Here is a 24,430-nt window from a genome sequence, read left to right on the forward strand (position 1 = left end):
AGGCGGCACAGCGAACGAAGGACGAGCCTCTCTCGCTCCCGCCGACGGCGAGCGCAAGCCGGTCAACGTCGCCTTGCGCTCTCCTTCTCGCTGCCTGGACCTTTCCCAGTACGGGCTCGAGGCTGACGCGGGAGAGAACCGAGAACGGGCCCTTGGTATTACGACTGCTCCTCGTCCCTTCCTCGACGTTCGCCTCGCGAATCGCGCTCGCTCGACAACCCTCAGCCCTTGGAGCCCGTCTCTCCGCACAGTCCGAGCCTGTCGATGACGTCGTCGGCTGCAGGCTCTGCAGCGTCGGTGCCGACATCTGTCGTCGGAGGAAAGGTCGGTAAAGGCTCGACTTGACCTCGCATGAAGAGACAGAGAGAGCGAGCGAGAGACGCACAGTGAACGCCATCGCCGAGCGTCATGTCGATCGCGACGGGCTTGGTGAGCGAGTACACGTCGACGACGTCCCAGCCGTTCTTGCGCGCCAAAGCCCCGAACCGCTCGTTCCAGAAGCTGAGCCGCGCTCCAGTCCGGCCGTCGTGGCGCTGCAGCTGCGGGTGGAACGCCGGCATGTTGAGGTACGTGAACCTCGTCGTGCGAGAGCGGCTGCTGTCGAGGACGGCGATGTTGCGGTTCGGGATCGGGCGGCGGCACTCGTGCGCGAGTCGGGGCCAGGTTGTAAAGAGGCGCTCGAGCTCGGCGAGGACCTTGTCGGTCGTGGCACAGTCCACAGCGGCTTGCCAAGTGCCCTGCAAGAGTGTACGAGGCGGGTGGGAGCGACGGAGAAGGAGGAAGGAGAGAGAAGGAGGGAACTGGCGAGTCAGTGGGGCTCGAGCGAGGGAGGACGCTGCTCGAAAGGGCGAGAGCAGCTCACCGTACTGACCGTCACCGAGTCGTAGCTGCCGTGCGCCTCGCAGGTGAACGTCTTGTTGAGGTGCGGTAAGCTGTTGGCCGGTGAGGCAAGGTGAGCGAGATCCTTGAGAAGGGACGGCCAAGAGCTCGTGGAGGACGAGGACCGGCGGAAGGAGACGCACAAGGTAAAGTCCTGTCGACAGTAAGAGTCGTCAGTCTCCGAGTCCTGCTGCTCGTCGAGGGGAGGGGGAGAAGGGGGACGCACGAGGTGTACGTTGCCGTGCGTCGCATTCTTGTGCGCCGACTTGACCGTCTTCTGCACGATCGTCTTGTTGCCCGACAGGCGGTGCGACACGAGGTCAAACACGGCTCGCGCGTGGCTGTCGCCGATGAACAGGGCCCGGTGCGGCTTGTCGACGCACGACGCCGGGTCGGCAAAGCGGCGCCCGTCGTGGCGCCACTCGCAGCCGTACGGGACCCAGCGCGTGTGCCCTGCGCTCAGGCGCGTCGAGCTCCACCCGACAGGCTGGCGGTAGTCGGGGTACAGCAGGTCGAACATGCCGAGCGGGAAGTAGCCGCCTCGGAGCTTGCCCGCTCGGGCCGCGTCGCCGCACGACGGGAGCGCGACAGGTGCTGGGGTGCCGTGCGCCGGCGAGACGACGGCAAGTGACTTGTCGCCGAGGTGAGACGGGACGAAGAGCGGGCAGGCCGAGGAGCACAGGTCCAGCTCGATCGGGGCGGGAACGAGTGGACGAAGGAGGAGCGGCTGGTCCTTTGGCCATGCGCCCGGCTCGACGACGCGCTCTCGCACGGCTTCGTAGTTCTGTGTGACCGTTCTCGAGTGTCAGTGACGCACGAGAGGAAGGACGAGTCGAGCGAGTGAGGGCGCACCTCGTACAGGAGCGAGGCGTTCACCCAAACTCGGCCCGCGTTGTTGAGCCGGAACCGGAACAAGTACTCGCACTTGCCGAGGTACTCGCTCGGGACCTCCTCGGCGAGTCGCTCGGCGCCGTCGACCTGGAGGTGGAACGAGTCGGGCCCGAGGCGGGTGCGAGCGTACTCGAGGAAGGCCGAGTTGTTGCTCGGCGGCGGGGACGACGCCTCGACCTTGGCGCATCGGTCCTTGTCCAGGCGCGAGATGACGATGTCGAACGAGTTGCAGACGGCCGTGTCGTAGGTGAGCGACAGGGAGAAGTCGGGATGGGCGGCAGGAAGGAGGACGGGCGAGCTGCGGTGGCGCGGCGAGATGAGGGCGTCGGCGTCGCGGGGCGAGCTCGGGCTCGGACAGGTGTAGGGGGAGCGGAGGAAGATCTGTGGCAAGCGACGACGCTGTCAGGCTGAGGATGCGGCGAGAGTTACTGCCAAGAAGGAGACGCTGGAAGAGGCCGACTCACTCGAGCTGGGACGGTGACCCAGGCTACGCCCGTCAGGAGCACACACAGGACGAATACCGTGACGACCCTTTGTCGCTGAGCCTGTGGAGCGAGGACGACGAGTCAGTACTGCATCGTCGCTCCAGGCTCGAGGAGGCTGTGTGAGACGGACCGATTGCCGCGGCGCACGCTCGCCGCCCTTGTTGCTGCCGCTGCCGGGGCTGAAGGGCTGCCACGACGGGATGTAGACGGCCTCGTACTTGTCGGGCGTGAGGATGCGGTAGTCGCGGGCCGCTTTCCTATGCGCGACGAAGAAAAGAGGCTGGTCAGCTCGAGGTCGTCGGCAGGGTCGAGGAGAAGAGGAAGGAGGAAGGGACGGACCGCATGTTGAGCGTAGACGATGGCGGACTCAAGAGCTGAGGAAGCGAGAGGTGCAGCGAGGCGTGCGACAGAAGCTGAGCGAGAGAGTGAGAGAGAGAGGGAGCGGTGGCCGAGCAAGGACGGCTCGCTCCTAGCTGCAGGGCGCCGTTTGGTGTGCGCCCTGCTGAGCGACCGTGCGACAGGCGGACCGCGCTCTTGAGAGGCTGGCAGGTGCGGGAGCCGGGAGAGGTGGGCGAGACGGAAGCGGCCGAGGCGAGAGGGGGAGGCTGGCGGTCGCACGGCGGCGAGGGCGTCTAGGCAGCTGGATGGAGGTACTCTGAGGAGCATTGGCTCTGCCGAGGTAGAGTCCCGCTCGTGGGCGAGGAGCGAGGTCGGGCCGACGGTCGAAGGGCGGGCACGAGGAGGGCGGGCAGCTCGTCTGCGGCTGCTGTTGGGCAGGGTCGAACCGTCTGTAGCTGTAGCTCGATGCACTGGCCAGCAGCAAGCCGGCTGCGCTGGCGAGGCCGTGTGGGTCTCGTCCCACCTCGCCGTCCTCGTCGTCCGCATCCTCTCGCCTGCTCACGCTCTCCTCGGCTGCGAGCGTGCACTTGCGCTCCGCGCACAGCTTCTAAGACCGTACACCAGTCCGCTCCAGGGATTCTGCTGCCTGCTCGAGGACATCTCGTCTCGCACCGACTTCATCACTTCGACGCCGTTCTCCCACTCTGGACACCTCCCTGTGTGCTGTACTTCAATTCAGCGCCGACTAGAGCATCAAGCTACTTCTCAGGTACACCCAGACCCCCCACCGTGTCCCCCTCGAGCCGGTTTCCGAGCCTGACTGATTCGCCTCGTTGCGCCGCAGCTTCCTTCGCGACTCTGGCGGGCCGTCACTGGCGCAAGTACTACCATGGCGACGCCGCCAGACTATAACCACGACAATCCGCCGACTCTGCTCGTCGCCGGGACGCTGCAAGGTCGAGCCGTCGACGTCGACACCTCGTCCATCCACCCGTGCGAGGGCCGGCCCATCCTCCTCGCGACTTTGCGACCCGGGCGCGCCCTCGACCTGCTGTGCGGCGGCGTCGCTCGCACCGCAGCCATCAAGACGACCGAGGACGACCACACGAGGGTCCCGCGCAATCCTCGTCGAGAAGCGCTTCTGCTCGCCAAGCTTCACCACCCGAACGTGCGTCCCGCCTGTCCCACTCGTACGTCACGAGATTAGCAGAGTACTGACGGCGAGGGCGCGCGCAGATCCTCTCGCTCCTCAACGCGTACCTGTTCGAGCCGACGCGCGCCTCGCCAATTCCCCGTGTCACCCTCTTCACGCCCTACTACCCGCACACGCTCCCCGACCTCCTCGTCTCTCCCGCCTTCACCCTCGGCGCCTCGCCCTCGACCTTCCCGGCCCTCGCGTCCTCGCTCGCCTACCAGTTTGTCGCCGCCGTGGCGCACCTTCACGACCTCGGCATCGCTCACCGCGACATAAATCCGGCCAACGTTGTGCTCAGTGCCCGAGGTCGACTCGTCCTCATCGACTTGGGCATCGCCGTCGAAGCGGGCGCCGAGAAGGCGGGCGAGATGCACTTTGAAATCGGCACTGGGTGCGTCCCTCTCTTTCCCTCTCTACCACCCCGCGAGACTGACTCTCGCGCTCCTGACTGCAGGCCATATCGTGCTCCAGAGCTCATATTCGCGTCACGCGCCTACGACCCTCTCGCCCTCGACCTGTGGGCCCTCGGGGCGACCCTCGCCGACCTGTTCCGCCCGCTCGTCTACCCGCGCCCGCCGTCGCCCGACTCGGAGGACTCGTTCGAGCGGTACTACCGTCAGTGCACGACGCCGCCGCCTGAGCCGAGCTTGCGGCGAGAGTCGCTGTTCGAGGGCGCGGCGAGCGATTTCGTCCTCGCGGCGAGCGTGTTTCGAGTTCTGGGCACGCCGACCGTCAAGACCTGGCCTGTGCGTCCTTCTCTCGCTGTTTCTCTCCTCTCTCTGCATCTCTCGAACGATCTGGACTCACGCCCTTTGCGCAACAGGAAGCCGCCGACCTCCCAACCTTCAGCCGATTCACCTTTGCATCCTTCCCGCCGACCTCGCTCGAGTCGCTCCTCCCGCACCTCCCTCCCTCGGCCACAGCACTCCTCGGTATCATCGAGTCGCTGCTGCGCATCTCGGCGCGCGAGCGACTGTCGGCGAGCGAGGCGCGGCGGCGACTGGAGGAGGCTGAGACGGACCCGGCGGCACGAGGCGGCACGGCGTTGCTCCTCCCAGACGACCTCGACGAGCGGGAGCGCAGTGTGTATGGCTCGGTGGGGGTGGCACGAGCGGGGCAAGCAGGGCTGGCGCCGGGCGAGCCGTTGGCAGAGATGCTGGCGGTCGATCGGCAGGAATGACGGGTCCGAGCGGCAGCAGGGGGGCTTGCGGCCGAGCAGCATTTGCGACGCGGAGCAACTTGAGAGCCTCGTCAAGTCAAGCATGTCAGACACTCGCGAGGAGTCGCAAGAGAGCAGTCATCGTCAAAAGCCGCCTCCCGAGCCCAAGTCGTTCCTCGTCGAGCTCGCGCAAGCATGCTCGTTCGCGACGCTCTCCTGCTGCGGTGCTCGCGCCAAACTCGCTCAGATGTTGCAGACGTACGCTACGTCAAGCATCGGCATCGGCTTGACGCCCTTGCGCAGAGCCACCTCCTCGACCAGCTCGGGCGTGACGACGAGCTCAAGCTCGCGCTCCTCCCCAGCTCCACTCGATCCCGCCTCGGCCGCTCCTCCTGCCTCCTCGTCGTCCTCCACCTTGACAACCTCGGCCGTCCCACCTCGGCGGTACTGCGCCAAGCCCGACTCGACCAGAGCGAACGCGACGTCGTCGGCCCGCAGGTTGACGGCGCGCGACAGCTCCTCGAGCGTCGTCGGGAACGAGAACGAGCCGTCGCTCGGGTCGACGACGCCGGCTCGCGGTCGCGAGCTCCCGCCGCGGAGCGTGAAGGCTTTGGCGGGCGAGCCGGCGAGCGTCGCCGCGCCGGGAGGGAGCTCGCCGTCCCACCCTTTCGAGCGGCGCGCGCGCTTGCGCCGCTCGCCATGGTCGTCGTCGTCGTTGAGGGCGCCCTTGCTCGGCGAGCGCGTCGACTCGGGCGCAGCGGCGAGGAGGGTGTCGATCGAGGGGGGCTCGCCCTTGAGGGCGAAGATGGCGCGAAAGTAGCGCACGAGCACGGCCGTCCAGTGCGCGAGGTAGCCCTTCTGGCCGAGCTCGGAGAGAGGGCGCTCGGGCGAGCCGGCCGTGCTCGACGAGCGGCGCGAGAGCTCGTAGCCTGCAGGGCGCACCGGTGAGTCCACGTCAAACGAGACCGTGAGAGAACGTGCTCGACGCACTGAATTCGATGAGGAGGGTTGCCCAGCCCTTTTGGCGAAAGGGCGGGAAGACGACGATGCAGGCGAGGTTGTTGTCGTCGTACGAGACCTTTTCCTGCGCTCGAGGGGACGAAAGAGGGGTCAGCTCGCGCTCGTCTTTGGCGATGAGGGCGAGGAAAGCAGAGACTGGCGACCCACCTTGGAGAAGTAGCCGAGGACCCACTCCTGCTTGGCCATCGTCTCGGTGAGAAGGTAGAACGTAAAGCCCTCGACCTGCGAGCCGAGGTACAGAGTCAGATCCTCGTGCCATTGCTGCCGCCGACGAGAGAGGACAGGGAGAGGGGACGCACGTCGAAGAACATGTACTTGTGCTCGATGAAGAGCTTGGCGAACAGGCACAGGTTCTGGCAGTAGAGCTGTGGCGGGCGAGGGAGATCGTCAAAGAGGGTCGACAAGGAACGAGGCGAGAGGGGATGAAGCGGGCGCACTTTGGCCACCACGCCGTCGACCTCCCAGATGCTGATCGCGCCTCGCTGATAGACCCGCCGCCCAGGTGGCTGCTTGACGGCGCACTCTTTCTGCGTCGAGAAGGCGCAAGAGGTCAGGACGGGAGGGGGCAAGAGTCGCTCGAGGAAGGGGGGGACGCACTGCATGAGCCGCAAAGACGGCCGGAAGTGCCATGTACTTGAAGCACTTGTCGCACACGAGCAACCGCACCTCCTCGTTCCCACCTCGCTCGACGCCCTCTCGCGCCATCTCTCGCTCGCGCTCCTCGCGAGCTTTGCGGGCGAGCTCGCGCTGCTGCCGCTGCGTCAAGTGCGGCTCGCCGCCGCTCTCCGGCACGAGCGCAGGTCGCGACGTCCGAGCGGCGCGCTCGAGCGCCCGCTTCGACTTGTTCGACTCGCCGGGCGGCTTGGGAAGGAAGCGGCCGCGCTTGCCGCGCTCGGCGCGGATGTTGGGCGAGCTCGTCGACGCCGTCGGGTGGGAGTCGTCGACCGACCCTGGCGGCGACAAAGTGGACGACGACGGCGGGTGCGGGTAGGCGTCGATGGACAGGGAGGTGGGCGCGGCGACGGAAGGTGGACAGGCGACGGGCGCGCCGGCGGCGAGTGGCTGAAGAGGCTGCTCGTCCAATGCGACAGGTACGACAGGTTGTGGCCGCTCGGGCGCGAGAGTGCTGCCGGGAACGGCCTCGCTCGGGCTCGTGCTCGCGCTCGACGGGTTGTGGTCCGGTCCGATCAGCGGAACGGCGCCGCTCGCCTCGGCTACAGGTTCGACACGGCCGGCCACGCCGCTCGCGACGCCGAGACCGTGCGTGTCGGGAACAGACGCCTCGGGCTCGACGGGATGGGCGAGCGCGTGCTGCTCCGCCGGCGCGCCGTCAACCGATGACGCCGCCTCGCCCTTGTTGCCCGCGTGGACCTTCTTCTCCTTCTTGCCGAACTTGCCGCCGGCGTCTCGAGCATGGATGCGCCCGTCTCGCGCGACCGCCGCCGACTTGTCCGCCGCCGAGACGGCGGCACCGGGCAGCTCGTCGAGCGGGTACGGCGAGCCGAACAGGGCGCGGATCTCGTAGCCGGCGTAGACGACGCGGTCGATGCGGCGAGTCGGGCCGGTTTGGCGAGGAAGGACGGCCGCGTTGTCGGTAGTGGAGGGAGCGGGGGAGAGCTGTCGCGGGGAGGGGGCAACAGTGGTGAGCACGGCTCGTTCGCGTGGCGCGATGGTACAGGGAGGAGGGCGCACCTTGCTGTCGGGCTCTCGAGCGCGCTTCTTGCCCTTGGCGGCCGTAGACAGCGTGGTGCTGCTCGGGTCGACTGGGTCGGCGGAGGTGGCCTGGCTGGCGTCGGCGGCAGGAGCGAGCAGCTCGTGCTCGCGCTCGCCGGTAGCGACAGGCATCTGCATATGCTGGGGCGGGCTGTAAGGCGGCCCAGGCCGGCGAGATGGAGGAAAGAGGGAGGCGGCCCCTCGCCGCTGATGAAGCCAGGGTTGGCCTCGCTGCTCGGCAATGGCTTGTGGGACAGCTCGTGCCAGTCGAGAACGATGTAGACAGTTGCAGGACGGCTCTACGCAAGCGAGCGAAGCCTCTGCTGAGAGATTCACCTCTCGCTCTCCGGGTCCGTCTCGGCTCGTCAGGTGAAAGGCACGGCGAGCGATACAGGGCCGGTGCCGGCACACGGCATAGGCTACAGGTAGTCTACAGGTATAAGGTATGCGGCGGACGGACGACTAGAGAGGGGTATGGACGAGGGAGGGGAGGGGAAGAGGATACAGCGCCTCGGAGGGCGCGAAGGCGGGCTCGTGACGACGCTCAAGGAGTGCAGATGGGTGCCTGGCCGCCCTCGCCAAAGTGCTGGTTGTAGATGTCGACCTGGACCCATGTCTGCGCGCAAAGAGGGACGAGGTCAGTCGGGCAAAGGACGAGAAAAAGGGAGGAACGAGGGCGACGCACGATGCAGTAGCCGGACGGGAACGCCTTGGCGGCGAGGCTCCAGTCGTAGAAGTTGCGACCGATGTAGACGCCCGACGGCTGGTTGTTGAGCGACTCGAAGTGAACTGCGCGGCGAAAAAGAGCAGTCAGCGACCCGCCGCTCGAGAAAGAGGACCAGGGAGAGCTGGGCGCACCGCCAAAGCTCTGCGGGGTCCAGCCGTTGCCGCTCGTGAGGTAAGTCTGCCCTGGCTTGTACTGCGACTTGGGCACGGCTTGGTAGTTGACGTGTCCGCCATCGGTGAAGACCTTGGGCGACGGGAGGGTGACGCCGGACCACGACACGGTGTAAGGCGTGCAGCCGTCCGAGCCGCTCTGCGAGACGTTTGGGGGGTCAGTACGAGGTTCATCAGACGGAAGAGAGTCGAGGCGGGAAGGGAAGGGAGAGGGAGGGAGAGGGAGGACGCACCGAGTTCGGGTTGCAGATCTGGGAAGGCGTCGCGCTCGGCGTAGCCGACGACGACGTGGACGAGGCCGCCTTGGACGTGCTGCTCGCGCTCGTGCTGCTCATGGCCGCACTCGTGGTCGAGCCCGTGCCGGGAACGCATTGCTGTACGAGGGAGAGGGAGCGCCGAGTCAGTGCGGCTCGAGCGGGATGGTCGAGGGAGAGCGTCGACCGAGAGGGACGGCCGACGACCGACGCTCGCTCGACGACGAGGGAGAGGAGGAAGAGAGAGAGAGAAAAAGTGTGACGCACCGAGTAGAACATGCTCTGGTACGAGCAGTAGTAGTTGGTCGGGCAGCAGGCCTTCGAGAGCCACAGGACGCTGTCGCACTGGGCCCACGCATTCGAGATCGGGCACGTGTTGACCGAAGCCGACGCCGATGGCGCCGAGGAGGTCGAGCTGATCGACGAGGACGAGGCGCGAGTGACGGTCGAGAACGAGGTGGCCGTGGTCGTCGGGGCGGTCGCAAGCGACAAGGTCGACGCCGTGACGGGCAAGCACTGCGCGTAGTACGAGTTGATGACGGCGCAGAAGTAGGTGGCCGGGCACAGCGCGACAGGCACGCCTTGCCCGCCACAGGGCCCGTAAGGTTGCGCGGTCTGGATCGAAGTCGGCGCGGTCGCGACGCTCGACGGCGACGAGGACGACGACGGCGTTGCGACGATCGGGGTCGTCGAGGTCGACGGAACGACTGGTGCGGCCGTGGAGCTGGCCTTGGTCGACGACGAGGCGGGCGGGACCTGGGCCGAGGCGGACGAGGCGGCCACGGTCGACGACGAGGACGTGTAGACGTCTTGAGGCACGCACTGGTAGTAGTACGGGTTCGTCGCGTCGCACCTCCAGCCGGCGGGGCAGAGGGCGAGCGGGGCCGAGCCTCCACCGCACTGCGCGTACGGGAGGACGGTCGAGAGGGGCGCCGACGCGGTGGTCGAGCTCGTCGACGCCTTGGTCGACGACGATGACGGGGCCGGGATGCACTGGTTGTACAGGGCGTTCGTCGTGTCGCACACGTAACCGGCCGGGCAGAGCCGCGTCGGCGCGCCGAGACCGCCGCACTGACCCATTGCGGTCGCAGTCGCGAGCGGCGCAGTCGAGGTAGACGACGCCTTGGTCGATGTGGTCGACGTCGCCTGGGTCGTGGCGGCTTGTACGAGGCACTGGCTGTAGTAGTCGTTGACGTACTGGCACGAGAAGGACGCCGGGCAGAGCATGGGCGCGAAGCCGATCCCGCCGCACTGGCCGTACGCCGAGGCCGTGCTCGTCGCTGCAGGTGCGCTGCTCGAGCTCGTCGCCGACGCCTTGGCTGCGGAGGAGGACGGCGAAGGGAGGCATTGCGAGTCTGAAAGGGGGCGGCAAGGTCAGCTCCCGTCGCCAACGACGGCGCGCGCAGGAGAGGTGCGAGAGTGAGGGGACGTACAGTAGTCGTTCGAGTAGACGCAGGTGTACCCTGCGACGCAGCACGTGTCCGACGTCCAGCCCTGCCCGCCGCACTGACCATATCCTGCGACCGAGCCAAGGCAGACGGCGACCGAGTTACTCGGCGTCGCCCTGCGAGCCAGCTCGATCTCGTCGCGCTTCTCCCACCGCTCGAGCGCGTCGCGCGGGTTGTGGACCTGGCGCGAGGCGATGGCGGCCGAGTGCGCCGAGGTCGAGAGGTCCCGGCGGCGACGGGTGAGGTGACGACGAGCGCCCGAGTAGCCGTCGTCGGCGCGGGCGATGGCGCGACGGCCGTTGGGCTCGGCGTGGACGGCGGGAAGTGCGGCGAAGAAGGCGGCGCCGAGGATCGACAGGACGAGCGGCGAGGGAATCATGGTGCCGAGGTGGGTACTTCGAGAGAAGCGACTAGGGTGAGGGAAGGGGCGACAGGCGGGGGCGCACGACGGCGCTGTAGAAGACGACAGGTAGGCGAGGCGAATGGAGGGAGGCGAGGGACGAGGGGCGGACGACCTTGCGCCGCTGAAGGTCGACTCTGCGCGGCCGCGCCGGCTGGCAACTTCATCTCGGCGAGGCCTTTCTCGACGCAGCCTGCGACAGGGTCTTGAGACACGTCTTTTGGCTCGGGCGGGAAGAGCATGTCGCGGGTCGACAGGGCCGATGGTCGAGTGGACGGGCGACGACGGGTGGTCGAACCTCGGACGGGCAGGTCGTCCCGGCGCGGCGGGCGCACTGCTTGCCGTTCTCGAGACAGGCCGTGGTTTCACTGCGTGCGCCGGCGACTGGCCGAGGTGCTAACGGACCCGATCCGTCGACCGTCGCCGGATGAGGGAAGGAACGAGGTGGCTGGACGGGGGACGAGGCCAGACGGAGGCGAGGCGGCGTCGACTGCAGCCGAGGCTAGTCCTGCACCGTCGCTGCGAGAAGCGCGCGCTGCGCTGGCGCAAAGAGCTGGTGCAGAAGCCGACGTAGCCGAGGCTGGCTGCCGGGCGGGAGGCGAGCGCTGATTGGTCGAAGATGAGAGCAGCAGCGTCGAGCGCTTTGCGGCCGCGGGAAGAGGTGCCAGCTGCTCCTTCAGCAGGCTGCAGGAAGCGCTCGTCAGAGCCAAGGGGCTCAAGGCGGACGCGGTCTGCGAGGAGGTCCGAGAGCGTCGATTTGCGCTTTCAGCTCGACGAGCGCTGCTTTGCGCCGTGCGCCGCTTTCGAGAGGTCGCAGAGCAGGCAGGGAGACGCATCCCGAGTAACGAGGAATGGCAGTGCAAAGTCGGTACAAGGACAGCGGCGCGACGGATCTAGACAAGTCGGGAGGGGGGGTCGCTCGACGCGACCGACAATTACGAGAGGTCGAAGCCGGCTCCCGAGTTGATGGCGTCTGCAAGGTGTACGTCGACAGTCAGTACGGGCGTCGAGTGGGGCTGGATGGGCGCGAGAGGAAAAGTCGAGGGAGGAATGAGGGAAGAAAGGTGATCGCGAGGACGCACAGAGGAGCTTCTCGCGCAGGTTTGCCGGGTCCGAGTACTCTTCGAGGCGCAAGAGGTTGATGCACGTGGAGCTGCGTGGGAGGACGTCAGTGTCGGCCGGCTCGGAAGGACGGAAGAGAGAAATGAGGGGGGCGCACCTCGTTGGCAGCCTCGACTGGTTGTCGCCCGCCTTGCGGATCGCGAACAGCGGGTTGAGCTGGCCGAACCCGAGCAGGGGCGGTCGCTCGCATGCCGTGACGAAGCGGACGAGCTTGGCGCGGTCCTCCTTGCCGAAGCTCGAGACGACGTCCCAGAAGGCGCGGATCGTCGGCGTGTTCTCGTCGGCGGACCAGCCCGAGTACACGGTGTGCGCACGCAGGTCGTCGATGTCGATCGGGTCCTCGGTGCCGCCTGCGCGAGGGGAGAGACCGTCAGGGAGGTCCGTCGAGGGAAGACGACGACGTAGAGGAGGAGGGACCGAGGGACGCACCGACGAGAACGGCGAGCTCGCTCTGGCTGAACAGGCGGAGCCACCTCGGGTTGACCATCTCGCTCAGGCCCGAGAAGAAGGCGCGGCACTGCGGCGCGATCTGGACGTTGAGGCGGTAGTTGCTCACGAGGACGATGTACTGAAGCCGGTTCTCGTTCGTGACGGCGATCTCGGACCCGCGGGGGATCAGGTCGATGGTGCGCGTGACTCCAAAGTCTGTGCGAGGGCGCAGCACGAGTCAGTATCGTCGGTGGCCGCAGAGCGCGACGAGGAGGAGAGAACGAGCGGACGGACCCTCCTCAGTGATGGTGAAGTTGAGGCTCAGGTCCTCGACGTTGCCCGAGTAGTTCTTGAGGCTGACGAGGCCGCGGTACAGCTCTGGGTCGAGGCTCGCGAGGTCGTCGAGGTACGCCTGGCGGCCGAGCCACTGCGCACGGGAGGAAGGGAGGGACCGGGTGAGCCTCGTCGCCGGGACTTTGTCCTCGAGTCGACCGCAAAAGAGAGAGAAAGAGGGGGGCGCACCTTGGACAGGAAGAAGCCCGCAAACTTGACGTTGACGAGGATGCCCTGGTACAGGGCCTTGCCGAGGATGCGGCCGACAAAGGCGAACCACGCGAGCTGGTTGGGTTCGCGAGCGTAGGTGTGCGGGTTCGGGTACAGCTCGTTCTGCGACGTCGCGAGCCACAGGCCGCGGTCGGTGTTGAAGACCTCCTTGCTGAGCCTGCGCGAGGGACGGAAAGGAGGAAGAGGTCAGTGACGCTCGCGAGGAGGTAGGGGAGGGTGGGACGAGGAGGACGATGGGACGTACGACGTGAGTAGCTCCTTGAACAGCCCGCCGCCGTCGATGCCGCTCTCCTCGATGCCGTGCTCGTCGACAAAGACGATCTCGACCCGCTTCTTGAGCTCGGCGCCGAGCCCGTTGAGCTGCTTGAACGCGTCCTCGGCGAGGTGGTTGCCCCTGCGGACGACGGCCCGGTGCCGCGAGCGCGGAGAGAAACTCGACGCGTCGCCGAGTCCGAGCCGCTGAAAGTCGCTCGAGACGAACTGGCGGAAGATGGCGACGCGCGTCTCGAACGGGATGACGAACGGCACGTTCTGGAGGACGCCGAGGCGCGGCGAGACGAGGGCGAGCTGGCGCTTCGACAGCTGCTGCGTCGTGCGAGTCGGTTGAGGACGTGCGATACCGCGGCGGTACGGGACGGCGGCGGTGCGGCGGTTGGTGCGCACGAGTGCGAGGTCGTCGGCGTCGTCGTCGCTCATGTCGTCGTCCGAGTCGCTCGTGATGCGCTGCTGCTGCTGCTGCACCTGCTGCTGAGGCTGCGACGGCGCCGGCGCGTCGTGGGCCCCCTCGGCTTCGAGGCGCTCGTCCTCGTAGCTGCGTGAGAGGCTCGAGCGAGGTCAGTGACGCATGTCCTGCCTGGGCGGAAGGGACGGGGCGGAAAGAGAAGAGAAAGAGAGACGCACACGGCCGTCTCGACAAAGTGCTTGATGTCCATGGCGCTCGTCATGAGCCAGTGGCCCTCGGGCGTAAACTGCCGCCTCGAGCTGCGCGCACGTCGTCCGGGTCAGTCTCGCGGCCTGCGCTCGGGCCCTCGACACCAAAGAAAAGGGGAGGGGAGAGGAGGACGCACTCCCTCGCGTGCACCTGCTGCAGGAACCTCGTCATGACGTCGCGCACCTCCTCCCACGAGCACCCAGTCCCGCTCACGACGCGGCGGCCCTGCGCACCGGCGAGCGGCGCGCTCGTCGCCGTCGCGTCGCCCGCCGACCAGTACAGCGCGAACGCGACGTTGCGCGCGAGGGCGCTCAGGCCGACGACCTCGTCGAGCGAGAGCGGGTTCCTCCCCGCCGCTCCCGCTCCTCCGCCTCCACCGCCGCCGCCACTCGCGGCGTAGAACTCGTCGTCGCCGAGCGTGACGAGCGCGCGGCTGTACATGTCGACGACGAGGAGCAAGACGGCCCACTCGCCGCTGCGAGCGTGCTCGTCGGCGCCGAGCGCCTGCACGACGCCCATCGTGCGCTCCCTGCTCTGCGCGATCGCGCGCGCGAGCGGGCCCGAGCGCAGGTAGCCGCGGTACAGCTCGCGCGGGAGGGCGAGGCCTGCGGCGCCGGGCGCGTACAGGAGGGCGTGGAGGGTCGAGGCGCGCGAGGCGGGCGGCAGGAGCGCGAGGTGGGTCGTGAGGAGCTGGGCGAGCTGAGGGCGCGTGGTCGAGCTGTGGCGGGTCGAGAGGGAGAGGAGGGTGACGAGGTGGGAGGGCGAGGCGAGGAGGGACAGGGAGCGTAGGGTGGCCGGCGTGAGGCGCGCCGCGGCGCTCGCCGCGCCCGTCGTGGTGCTCGTCGTCGCTGCGACACCGCCCATCATCGTGTCGCCCTCGCCCGTCGCCCCGCCCGGCCCAGTCGCGCCGACAGCCCTCCTCGCGCGCTCGATGACGCCCTCGTCCGCCTCGTCGCTGTCCTCGTCGCCCTCTTCGGCCTCGACCTCGGCCTGCGCGACGCTCTTGCCCTTGCCCTTGTCCTGCGCCTGCTCAGCCGCCGCAGCGCGCTCAAACACGTCGCGCGGGAGCGCCTCGAGGCCGCGGCGGACGACCTCGAGCCAGTCGCGGACCTCCTTGGCGCCGGGCACGACGCCCTTGTCGGCGCTGATGCGGCGCGACGACGACGACAGGCCGAGCTCGGCGAGCGCGGCGAGGAGCGTCGGCTCGACGGCGCTGCTCGCGCTGCTCGAGTCGGCGGCGGCGAGGGCACCGACGAGCTCCCAGAAGGGGAGGGGCGACGAGCCCTGGACAGCGCCGAGCTGCGCGACTTGCGCGGGCGCGAGGCGCGAGGTAAGGAGGTCGGGGACGGCGAGGAGGGTGTGGGCGAGACGGCGCAGGGCGAGGGTACGCAAGGGGTGCGGCTCGGGTGCGGCCGAGGTCGAGCGTGACACGGATGAGGGCGAGGGCGGGGAGGGGAAGGCGCGGAAAGGGAGGAGGGCGAGCGTGATCGAGGGCGCGAGAGTCGGGTGCGCAGGGCGGTCCTGCACGGCGGGAACGAGAGGAGGTCAGTGCGCGCTTTGGTGTGGAGCGAGGAGCGAGGCAGGGGACGCACAACGGCTTGGACGAGGTGGGCGATGCGCCCGTACAGGTCGCGCTCCTCGAGGAGGAAGCGCAGGAGCGCGTCGGGCGCGGCGAGCGAGGGCGCGACGCCGTACTTGGCGTAACTCGCCGGGTCGCACAGGATTTTGGCGAGCTCGAGGAAGAGCGGCGATTGTGGAAGGCTGGAGGGGATGGGCATCTGTGTCAGTATGGGAGATTCGGCAGGACTAGGACGAGGACGCACGAGGGTGCCGAGGTGGCCTCGAGAAAGAGGAGGCTGCCGATCATGCGGACGAGGGTCGGCCAGCTCGCGTCGGGGTCGTGCTCGGGGCGGAAGAGGAAAAAGACGAGCGGGACCTTGTCTGTATGATATGCACTGGGGGTGTCAGTCGTCGGGCGAGAGTGCGCTCCGGCGTGCGACGCAGGAGGAGGTGACGGACCGGTGGCACCTTGAGGCGGGCGCAGGACGGCCCTGCACCAGGTGGCGAGGCGCTTGATGTCGCCCTTGTTGGCGTGCACGGCCGAGACGGCGACGAGGCGCGAGGCGACGAGGGCATCAGCAGGTCGAGGAGGCGGTGCCGAGGGCGAGGACGGGAGGAGGGCGTCGAAGCGCGAGCGGAACGAGTCGCGGGCGAGTTGGGCGTGTTTGCGACCGCGGTAAAAGGCCTGTGGGCGAGAGAAGACAGCGTCAACGTGGAGTGCGAGGGCAGGTCGGCGATGGGCGCCACCGAGCCGAGGGGGAGGAGGAGGAGAGAAGGGGGATGGGACGGACCTGGACGGTGCGCGCGGCCGAGTCTCTCCTGCGAGCAGATTCACGCTCTTGTCGCTGCAGCCTGGCTTGCAGGACGAGGTCGTTGTGCGGGTTGTTGGCTCTGGAGCCGCCTAGGTTGACGGTCGGGCGGCGAGTCGCGTTGCCCGTGAAGAGGCTGTCCATGGCGGATGGTGCAAGCCAAGCAGAGGTGTGAGCAGGTCGAGTGTACTGGTCGAGGAAGGGAGGAACAGAGAGAGCGAGCCCGAGAGGCTTGCGTAACCCTGGAGCGACGACGACGACGACGACGACGAGGCTGGCTCTCTCTCTCTCGTCCAGGACCCCGCTCGCCTCGAGCTGCTGTGCTTCGAGTGCTCTAGTGAGGGCAGTGCTTAGCTGTCACTCGGCCCTCACTCTGTCCCGTCGACCATGGCCTCGTCGTCGTCGTCCTCATCAACCGGCCACCCTCAGCCGCCCATGTGGGCCAGGCACTTGATCCAGCTCGACAGTGAGTCCCACCTTCCCGCCGTAACCCCTACCCTGTCCCACCCGCTCACCTCTCTCTCGCCCCCGCCCTCCGACAACAGACCCTCACCCTTCCCCTCTCTCCGGCACCGACGACCTCCTGTCGCGCTTCCACCTCGCGCCCGTCTACGACACCTTTCTCCGGCCCTACCTCCCCCAGTCCCACATCCCGCAACCAGCCCTCCCGCCCTCGCTCGACCCGCACCTCGCCCTCGCCTCGGCCACCGCCGGCCCACCCGCGCCCGCACCCGCACCCGCACTCGCCGGCGCCGGCGCTCCAGCAGCTACCGCAGCAGGAGCCGCAGCAGCACCAGCCTCGCCCTCGCCCGCCCCACAAGGCGGCGGCCTCAAGATCACGCTCGGCGGCATCAAGTTTGGCGCCATGGGCGGCTCCGGCACGAGCGCCGGCGGCGACAGCGCCGATGGGCCCCTCGGCGCAGCAGACGGCACCAAGAAGCGCAAGCGTGCGAGGATGGACAAGACGTACGAGCACATGGTCGGCGACGTCCTCGGTGCGCCCCCCTCCTCTCTCTCGTCCGCGAGCGAGTCGCCTGTTCCTGCCGGGCCCGACTGACCTTGTGCCCCTCTCTCTCTCCTCTCCTCACCGCAACAGGCCGCATCTCGCACCCTCGCACCTCGTCCTCGCAGCCGCCCAACCCCTCGACCTCACTCCTCCACCTTGTGTCCAACCCGGACCCGACCCCGTGCCCGCCGCTGCACCCACTCGACCCCCACCAGGTCCGCGACGCCCTCACGCTCCGTGCAGGTGCCCTCGCCGGGTTCGACATGGGCGTGTGGGAGGCGAGGAGCGGCGTCGGCGGGCAGGGAGGCGCAGGGGGCGAGAGGAGGAAGGTGAGCTGGGCTCGCTGCGAAGCGTCGCTCGTCGCTCATGCCTCGGCGACGAGGCGAGAGCGCAGAGCGTCGGTTGCTCCTGCACGCTGCTCACGTCTACTCTCGCCTTCTGCAGAAGAAGAAGCGCAAGCACGACGACGCGCACGGCGGCGCCGACGCCAAGAAGCAGCGACGATGACCCGGCTTCGACTCGGTGAGCCCCCTCTTTCTCTCTCGCCCTCCCTCTTCTTCTGCGGGTTGGGCGGGCTTCGCCGCCTGCCTCGTCCCTTTCGGCCTCGCACTGACGCTGCGTCCCTTCCCCCCTCCTCTGCAGGTCGCACCTCTTCTCGACCTTGGCGTCCAGCGGCGCAGCCTCGCTGCATGAGGGAGACGTCCTGCGGCACGATGGGAGGGGACCGAGGGGCATGGGCTTCAGGAGAAATGTGCGTCGGGCCGCTTTCCTCGGCTCGCTCGCTCCTCGCCTAGCGGCGTGGGCGCGAGCGTACCGGTGGTTGCGTCGGCACTGACGCGTCCGTCTTCCCTCCACTCAGACTCGCTCGAGGGATGCGGCGCGCACGACGTTGCTCGAGCGGCGCACGCACGGTTGGCGGGTCGAGCCGGGCTCATGATCTCGCTCGAGGACGTTCAGGAGGGATCTCACGGTTCGAGGGGCAAGGAGAGGACCGAGGAAACGAGCTCTTTGTTGTATGTACTGCTCTGCACTGCAATCGCATTCGTCGTCATGACTTGTGCTCGTCCGGCTCTACGTCCTCTCGCTCGGGCCCTCGCGCCCTCCTTCCCTCTCGTCCACCTCCCTCGCCCCGCACGTCCTCCTCCCCTCTCCCTCCTCGCCCACCCGTCCGAATACCGGCGCGCCTCACGCGACCGCGACCCCCTGCAGGGGCACGGCCGGCAAGTCGAGCGCGAGCACCCCACCGCGAGGGAATGCCCCAACCGGGCGCGCCTTCCACCCCTGCACACGAGGGGGCCACTCGTCGCCGCCGAGCGACGACGGGAGCGCGTCGAGCTGCATCGCCGCCGAGGGGGCGGCGCCGTCGTGGGAGGAGGACGAGGTGGTCGCGGCGGGAGGAGGTGCGGCGGCGGGTGCGGCGTCGATTTGCGCCTCGAGGGCGTCGAGGCGAGGTGCGGCGGTGTCGGCGTCGAGGGGTTGGGTCTGCGGGTACGAGAGTGGGCGCGAGAAGAGGGAAGAGGGGACGAGAGGGAGGGGGGGAGGCGGCGGAAAGGGAGGGAAGGTGCGTGCGAGGGCTTGTCAGTGACCGGCTCGTGCGCTCAACGTCAGACCCGTCGCCTTGTGTCGCTCAGGGTCTTGAGAAGAGAGGAGGAGAGGGACAGAGAGACGGCGAGACGCACAAAGTCGCCGTTGGCGGCGTGCAGCTGAGCGCGCGCGAGCTGGACGAGCGGCGCGACGCGTTCCTGAAGCGTGACGAGCGTCGCGTGCGCCGGGTCGTCCTCGGGCGTGGTGGCTGAGCGCGAGGCGAGGAGGGCCTCGACGAGGGTGAGGGCGCTGCAGAGGGGGGCAAGGGAGAGTCAGGGGTCGTCTGGGACGAGAGGGAAAGGGCAGGGGCGAGGGAGACGCACGGTGCGGTGCGCGCAAGCAGGCACGCCTTGATGACGCCCTTGACGCTCGCCGTCGCGTCCTCCTCATCGTCGTCGTCCTCGTCCACGCTCGCCGGCGCCTCGACCGGCGCGTCCCTCAGAAGCTCGCAGCACCACGCGACGACGGTCGCGACGTACGAGCGGTCGAGCTCGTTGGCGGACGTCGGCGACGTGAGGAGGTCGAGGCCGTGGCGTACGATGAGGGGCGAGAGCTGGCCGTCGTAGACCGTGTCGAGGTGCGCGAGGAGAGGGGTCCAAACGGCGAGGAGGTCCGACGGGAGGGACGGCGCACGAGGGGTCGGGCGCTTCCTGCGAGACACGCAAGCCTCCAAGTCAGTACGTCGACCTCGGGGAAGGGCGAGAATAGGGAGGAGAGAGAAAGGGGAGGCGCAAGCGTGACGCACTTCTTGGCGAGCGGAACGAGCCCGCCCTCGGACCACAGCACCTCTGCGACGCCCTCGAGCGCCCTCTCCCTCGCCTTTTCCGCCGACACAGCGCCCTCTCGGCCCCTCGGCCCGCCGCCGAGCGAGTTCTCGGCGACCCATCGCTCGATGTCGCGGTAGCACTTGTGGATGTCGGCGCGCAGGCGGCCTGCGAGCGACGCGTCGCGTGTCGACGACTTGAGGAGGGCCTTGTAGGTCGTGAGGAGGTGAGGGCGGAGGGTCGAGAGGGACAAGGGCGGGAGGGACGCGAGCGGCGACAAGGTTGAAGAGGAGGAGAGGGAGGAGAGGGCCGGCAGCCAGTAGTTGGCGTACAACCAGTCGAGGGCCTGTGTCCGCGAGTGACAGTGAGTACCCGGTGCAGGATGTGCGGCTACGCTGAGCGGGCCGGCTTGAGAAGGAGGAGGAGGAGGGCGCACCTGACGTGCGGCGTCGCGCAGGACCGACAGGCGGGGCAGGTCCTCGTGCGTCGCCTGGTGGCGCAGCTCGACGAACCACAGCGGCAGGCCGAGCTGGGCGGCGAGCGAGGCGATCGAGCGCGCGAAGTAGGCCGTTTGGAGCGGGTCGACGAGCGAGTTGACGAAGCTGCGCGTGGTTCGGTGGGTGAGCTCGCGTGCTTGTGACAGACAGACAGGCGCCCGAGGCGAGGAATGAGACGACGCACGGACGATGGCCATGGCGTACGCGAGGCGGAGGTCGCCCTCGAGCGCGGCCAAGTTGAACGACGACGACGACGACGAGGGTGCCGAGTCGCGCAGGACGAGGGCGACGAGGTTGGCCGTCGTCTCGACCGGGTGCGGGCAGTTGCCGCGGTCGAGCCAGACGCGGATGCGGGTGATGGCGTCGCGCTGGAGGGTCGGGTCGCCGTCCGAGTTGAACAGGCGGTCGAACACGAGGTGGAACTCGAGGTGGGTCGACCACGGCGTCTTGCGCGGCACGACGACGGGGGCCATGGTGAGGGACGTCGAGGTTGAGCGGCTGCACAGTGGTGCGTGAGGCAGTGCAGGCTGACTGCCATGCGCGGCTGAGCCGGATCGAGAGGTGCGAGGTCCGAGCTGGCTCGGCGTCGCCGGCGTCGCGTCCACCCGCCCGCTCGCTCTCCTCCTCCTCCCTCTCCTCCTCCATCCCTCACTCTCAGCCCAGACTTACCCAGTCAGGTGCTCTCTCTCCTCTCTACCCTCTCTACACCACCCTCACTCGACTCAGACATGTCCTACGGCGGCTACGGTGCGTCCCTCGCCTCCTCTCTGCCTCCCTTTGTCCCCCGAGCTCACTCGTCCCTCTCTCCTCCCTTGCCAACAGGCGGCGGCGGCGGCGGCGGCTACGGCGGCGGTGGTGGCTACGGTGGTGGCGCTGGTGGCTACGGCGGCGGCGGTGCCGGTGGCTACGGTGGCGGCGGCTACGGTGCGTCCTCCTTCCCTCGACGACCCCGCTTCCCCCTCGCGAGCTCGAGCTCGACAAGTCGACCGGGTCGCTCAACCTTGTCCTCTCGTACCGTTCACTGACTCTCATGTTCGTTCTCTCTCGTACAGGCGGCGGCGGTGGCGGCTTTGGCGGCGGTGGATTCGGCGGTGGCGGCGACCGCAGTGCGTTGCCCGACCTCCCCTCGCCCACTCTTCCTTCCTCGCACTGACCCCTCCCCTCCTGCAGTGAGCAACCTCGGCGCCGGCCTCCGTGCCCAGAACTGGGACCCGGCATCGCTCAGCAAGTTCGAGAAGAACTTCTACGAGTGCGTCGCCGTCGTCCTTTCTCACTACTCTGCCTCGCCGACCTGTACTGACTTGTGGCCTCGCTCACGCAGGGAGGACGCCCGTGTCGCCGCTCGCTCGGAGCGCGAGGTCGCCGAGTTCCGCCGCGAGAAGGAGATCCAGGTGTTCGGCAACAACGTCGCCAAGCCCGTCACCAACTTCGAGGAGATGAACTTCCCGTCGTACATCCTCGCCGAGATCAAGCGCGCCGGCTTCACCGCCCCGTCGCCCATCCAGTGCCAGTCGTGGCCCATGGCCCTGTCGGGACGCGACCTCGTCGCTGTGTCGGCCACGGGCTCGGGTAAGACCATCTCGTTCGCCCTCCCCGCCATGATCCACATCAACGCCCAGCCGCTCCTCGCGCCCGGCGACGGCCCCATCGTCCTCATCCTCGCCCCGACGCGTGAGCTCGCCGTCCAGATCCAGGAGGAGTGCACCAAGTTCGGCTCGTCGTCGCGCATTCGCAACACGTGCGTCTACGGCGGCGTGCCCAAGGGCGGCCAGATCCGCGACCTGCAGCGCGGCTCCGAGATCGTCATCGCGACCCCGGGTCGCCTCATCGACATGCTCGAGTCGGGCAAGACCAACCTGCGCCGCGTCACGTACCTCGTCATGGACGAGGCCGACCGCATGCTCGACATGGGTTTCGAGCCCCAGATCCGCAAGATCCTCGACCAGATCCGCCCCGACCGCCAGACGCTCATGTTCTCGGCGACGTGGCCCAAGGAGGTCCAGAAGCTCGCCCACACGTACCTCAAGGACTTTATCCAGGTCACGATCGGCTCGCTCGAGCTCTCGGCCAACCTCAGCATCACCCAGATCGTCGACGTCTGCTCCGACTTTGAGAAGCGCGGCAAGCTCATCAAGCACCTCGAGAAGATCTCGGCCGAGAACGCCAAGGTCCTCATCTTCATCGGCACCAAGCGCGTCGCCGACGACCTCACCAAGTACCTGCGCCAGGACGGTTGGCCCGCGCTCGCCATCCACGGCGACAAGCAGCAGCAGGAGCGTGACTGGGTCCTCGGCGAGTTCAAGAGCGGCCGCTCCCCCATCATGATCGCCACTGGTGCGTCCCCTTGTCCTCCCTCTCGCTCCCTCATCCGCCAGACCCTGACCTTGCCCTCTTCCCGCAGACGTCGCATCTCGTGGTCTCGGTTCGTCCCTTCTCTCTCTCTCTTTCTCCCCTTCTCGGGCCCTTCGGGCTCGCCGCCGCACCCCTCGCCTCGTCTCGTTCGTGCGTCGCTCGCTTGTGCTCCCTCGTCCGCCTTCGCCCGCCCTCGACCTCGTCCTCGCCCCCGACCGCCGCCTCGACACGCCTCTCGTCGCCTGATCGACCTCGACATCGACCTCGCCGACGACGCCAAGCGCCACCGACCTCGCCCTCGCCAGCACCCGCCGGCACCCCGACATGAGCAGGCGCCACAGCGTTACACTGACCGTCGCGTCTAGCCGCGTCGTACCTTCTTTCCGTCCGTGTGCGTGGCTGCTGCTCCTCGCGAGCGGCGGCCCGAGCATGCGGCACAAGAGCCTCCCTCCTCGTTCGAGGAGCGAGGAAGTGTGCGACGCCGGCCTAGTCTCTTTTTCTCGCGGCGCCGTTCTCCTCACGGGGAGCGGTCGCCAAGGGCAAATGCGCTTCGGTCGTTCGACAGTGTAGCTCGCCCTCGAGTTCTTCCTTTGCCCCCCTTCCTTCGCTTCTCTCCCTCGGGAGCGAGGCGCCGGTCGGTGGGTCCAGGTTGCGCTCAGGTGCGGGTACGTTGCAGGAGGCGTCGGTCGCACGGCAATGTACAGCGACTCGTCGTCCTCCTTCCTCTCGTCGTCGTCGCCCGTCTCGTCCTGTCGTCGGTCCTGTTCGTCGAGCGCGCCTGTGCCCGACCCTCTTTTCTCCCTTCTCGCCCTTGCGCGCGAGAGGGAGTCACGAGGTGGTGCGCCGTCGCCTCGTCTTTACTGCCACGCGAGCCCTCGAGGAGGGCGAAGGACCTCGACGCTGCACCCGCCTCGTGCGGCTCTGCTGGCTCCCCCTCCCCTCGACCTCGACCTCGTCCGCCTCGCCTCGACCCGACTCGCCCTCGACGCCCCTTCCCGCCGGTCCTTCGCTCTCCCTCCCTCCTCCCCGAGCACGAGCACGAGCCTGCGCTGCACGACCGAAAGCGAGCGAGAGATGCCAGCCTCGAAAGCGTTCCTCGCCTGCGAGCCCAGGACTAACCTTCCCTTTCCCTCCCATTCTCTCGCCCGTCCTCACAGACGTCAAGGACATCGGCTACGTCGTGCGTCCCTCGTTTCTCTCGCCATCATGGTCGTCTCGAGCGTGCCGACTGACCCTTTCTCCTTCCTCCCTCGCCTCGCCTCACGCAGATCAACTATGACATGCCCAACGGCATCGAGGACTACATCCACCGCATCGGTCGCACCGGTCGTGCCGGCGCCACGGGTACCGCCTACAGCTACGTCACCCCGGACCAGGGCCGTGCGTCCACCTTTCTCTGTCCCTCTCCCTCGCCTCGTCCAGCCGACTGACCCTCGTCTCTCTCGCCTTGCTCGTCCTGCAGGTCTCGCCAAGGACCTCATCAAGATCTTGTCGGACGCCAAGCAGGTCGTCCCGCCTCAGCTCCAGGAGATCGCCCAGTTCGGCGGCGGCGGCGGCGGTCGCGGCGGTGGAGGCCGTGGTCGTGGCGGCGGGGGCGGTGGCCGTGGCTACGGCGGCGGTGGCGGTGGCGGGTACGGCGGCGGTGGATACGGTACGTCCCTCTTCCCTTTCTCCTCGAGCTCGACCTCGTCGACTTGCCCTTTCGCCGATCCTCGTCCTGACCTGTCCTTCCCTTTCCCTTCCTCGTCTTTGCAGGTGGCGGCGGCGGTGGCTACGGCGGTGGCGGCTCGCGGTGGTGAGCGTGTGGCTCGACGAGGAGGAGCGGGAGGACGCGGCGTCGTCGTTTGCGCTTGTCAGGGCGCTTGTGTTTGTGTGTGACTCTCTCTCTCTCTCTCATCGCTTTTTGTGGCAACTCTAGACAAGCCTCACTGTGCTTTACATTCATCATGTCCGTGGTCGTGCGAGGCGAGAGCTGAGAGCGCGAGAGGAGCGACCGAGCTAGAAAGATGCGGATCTACAGCGACCACATTGGTCGGTGCGGCCCTCGCTTTCCTCCAGGTGTCGAGAGAGGGTCGCGGCTCCCCTCGATCAGGCGACGCAACGGCCGGCTGCATCGAACGCGAGAGGAAGTC

The 24,430-nt window shown here is 68.0% G+C and overlaps 8 protein-coding genes across 8 annotated transcripts; 3 read left to right on the top strand and 5 right to left on the bottom strand.

Annotated features, from left to right (window-relative positions):
• Positions 1–138: 138 nt before the first annotated feature.
• RHOBADRAFT_55014 (uncharacterized protein) lies at positions 139–2,599 on the bottom strand (the record flags this gene model as incomplete). The annotated part of the gene is made up of 9 exons (XM_018417615.1): positions 139–307; positions 386–737; positions 863–932; positions 1,023–1,033; positions 1,106–1,663; positions 1,732–2,151; positions 2,235–2,315; positions 2,386–2,512; positions 2,595–2,599. 9 exons carry the CDS (start codon positions 2,597–2,599, stop codon positions 222–224), a joined length of 1,710 nt encoding a protein of 569 aa, XP_018269291.1. The 3' UTR covers positions 139–221.
• An 884-nt stretch (positions 2,600–3,483) lies between these two features.
• On the top strand, positions 3,484–4,969 carry RHOBADRAFT_55015 (uncharacterized protein; the record flags this gene model as incomplete). The annotated part of the gene is made up of 4 exons (XM_018417616.1): positions 3,484–3,762; positions 3,831–4,180; positions 4,244–4,535; positions 4,613–4,969. 4 exons carry the CDS (start codon positions 3,484–3,486, stop codon positions 4,967–4,969), a joined length of 1,278 nt encoding a protein of 425 aa, XP_018269292.1.
• Positions 4,970–5,755: 786 nt separating this feature from the next.
• RHOBADRAFT_17020 (uncharacterized protein) lies at positions 5,756–6,673 on the bottom strand (the record flags this gene model as incomplete). The annotated part of the gene is made up of 6 exons (XM_018412351.1): positions 5,756–5,877; positions 5,939–6,032; positions 6,116–6,190; positions 6,268–6,333; positions 6,406–6,491; positions 6,562–6,673. Coding segments are annotated over 6 exons (555 nt in total), but the record flags the coding sequence as incomplete, so codon positions are not given.
• Positions 6,674–8,046: 1,373 nt separating this feature from the next.
• Positions 8,047–10,659, bottom strand: RHOBADRAFT_55017 (carbohydrate-binding module family 1 protein; the record flags this gene model as incomplete). The annotated part of the gene is made up of 6 exons (XM_018417617.1): positions 8,047–8,297; positions 8,367–8,470; positions 8,540–8,717; positions 8,812–8,952; positions 9,100–10,187; positions 10,266–10,659. The coding sequence occupies 6 exons, from the start codon at positions 10,657–10,659 to the stop codon at positions 8,226–8,228; spliced, it is 1,977 nt and encodes a 658-aa protein (XP_018269294.1). The 3' UTR covers positions 8,047–8,225.
• An 859-nt stretch (positions 10,660–11,518) lies between these two features.
• On the bottom strand, positions 11,519–13,491 carry RHOBADRAFT_38436 (uncharacterized protein; the record flags this gene model as incomplete). The annotated part of the gene is made up of 7 exons (XM_018413525.1): positions 11,519–11,653; positions 11,763–11,833; positions 11,900–12,152; positions 12,232–12,447; positions 12,526–12,658; positions 12,754–12,952; positions 13,040–13,491. The coding sequence occupies 7 exons, from the start codon at positions 13,489–13,491 to the stop codon at positions 11,616–11,618; spliced, it is 1,362 nt and encodes a 453-aa protein (XP_018269295.1). The 3' UTR covers positions 11,519–11,615.
• A 2,991-nt stretch (positions 13,492–16,482) lies between these two features.
• RHOBADRAFT_55019 (uncharacterized protein) lies at positions 16,483–18,157 on the top strand (the record flags this gene model as incomplete). Its single annotated transcript, XM_018417618.1, has 5 exons — positions 16,483–16,561; positions 16,641–17,090; positions 17,192–17,430; positions 17,546–17,623; positions 17,744–18,157. The coding sequence occupies 4 exons, from the start codon at positions 16,483–16,485 to the stop codon at positions 17,606–17,608; spliced, it is 831 nt and encodes a 276-aa protein (XP_018269296.1). The 3' UTR covers positions 17,609–17,623; positions 17,744–18,157.
• Positions 18,158–18,286: 129 nt separating this feature from the next.
• RHOBADRAFT_55020 (uncharacterized protein) lies at positions 18,287–20,419 on the bottom strand (the record flags this gene model as incomplete). Its single annotated transcript, XM_018417619.1, has 6 exons — positions 18,287–18,583; positions 18,781–18,934; positions 19,009–19,335; positions 19,431–19,795; positions 19,886–20,051; positions 20,127–20,419. 6 exons carry the CDS (start codon positions 20,417–20,419, stop codon positions 18,287–18,289), a joined length of 1,602 nt encoding a protein of 533 aa, XP_018269297.1.
• Positions 20,420–20,611: 192 nt separating this feature from the next.
• On the top strand, positions 20,612–24,249 carry RHOBADRAFT_66766 (uncharacterized protein). The gene is made up of 10 exons (XM_018419072.1): positions 20,612–20,693; positions 20,769–20,870; positions 20,999–21,052; positions 21,117–21,195; positions 21,268–22,280; positions 22,348–22,368; positions 23,456–23,478; positions 23,567–23,678; positions 23,761–23,949; positions 24,054–24,249. The coding sequence occupies exons 1-10, from the start codon at positions 20,675–20,677 to the stop codon at positions 24,095–24,097; spliced, it is 1,656 nt and encodes a 551-aa protein (XP_018269298.1). The 5' UTR covers positions 20,612–20,674; the 3' UTR covers positions 24,098–24,249.
• Positions 24,250–24,430: the final 181 nt, after the last annotated feature.

Source organism: Rhodotorula graminis, assembly GCF_001329695.1.
Source record: "Rhodotorula graminis WP1 unplaced genomic scaffold RHOBAscaffold_11, whole genome shotgun sequence".
NCBI lineage: Eukaryota > Fungi > Basidiomycota > Microbotryomycetes > Sporidiobolales > Sporidiobolaceae > Rhodotorula > Rhodotorula graminis.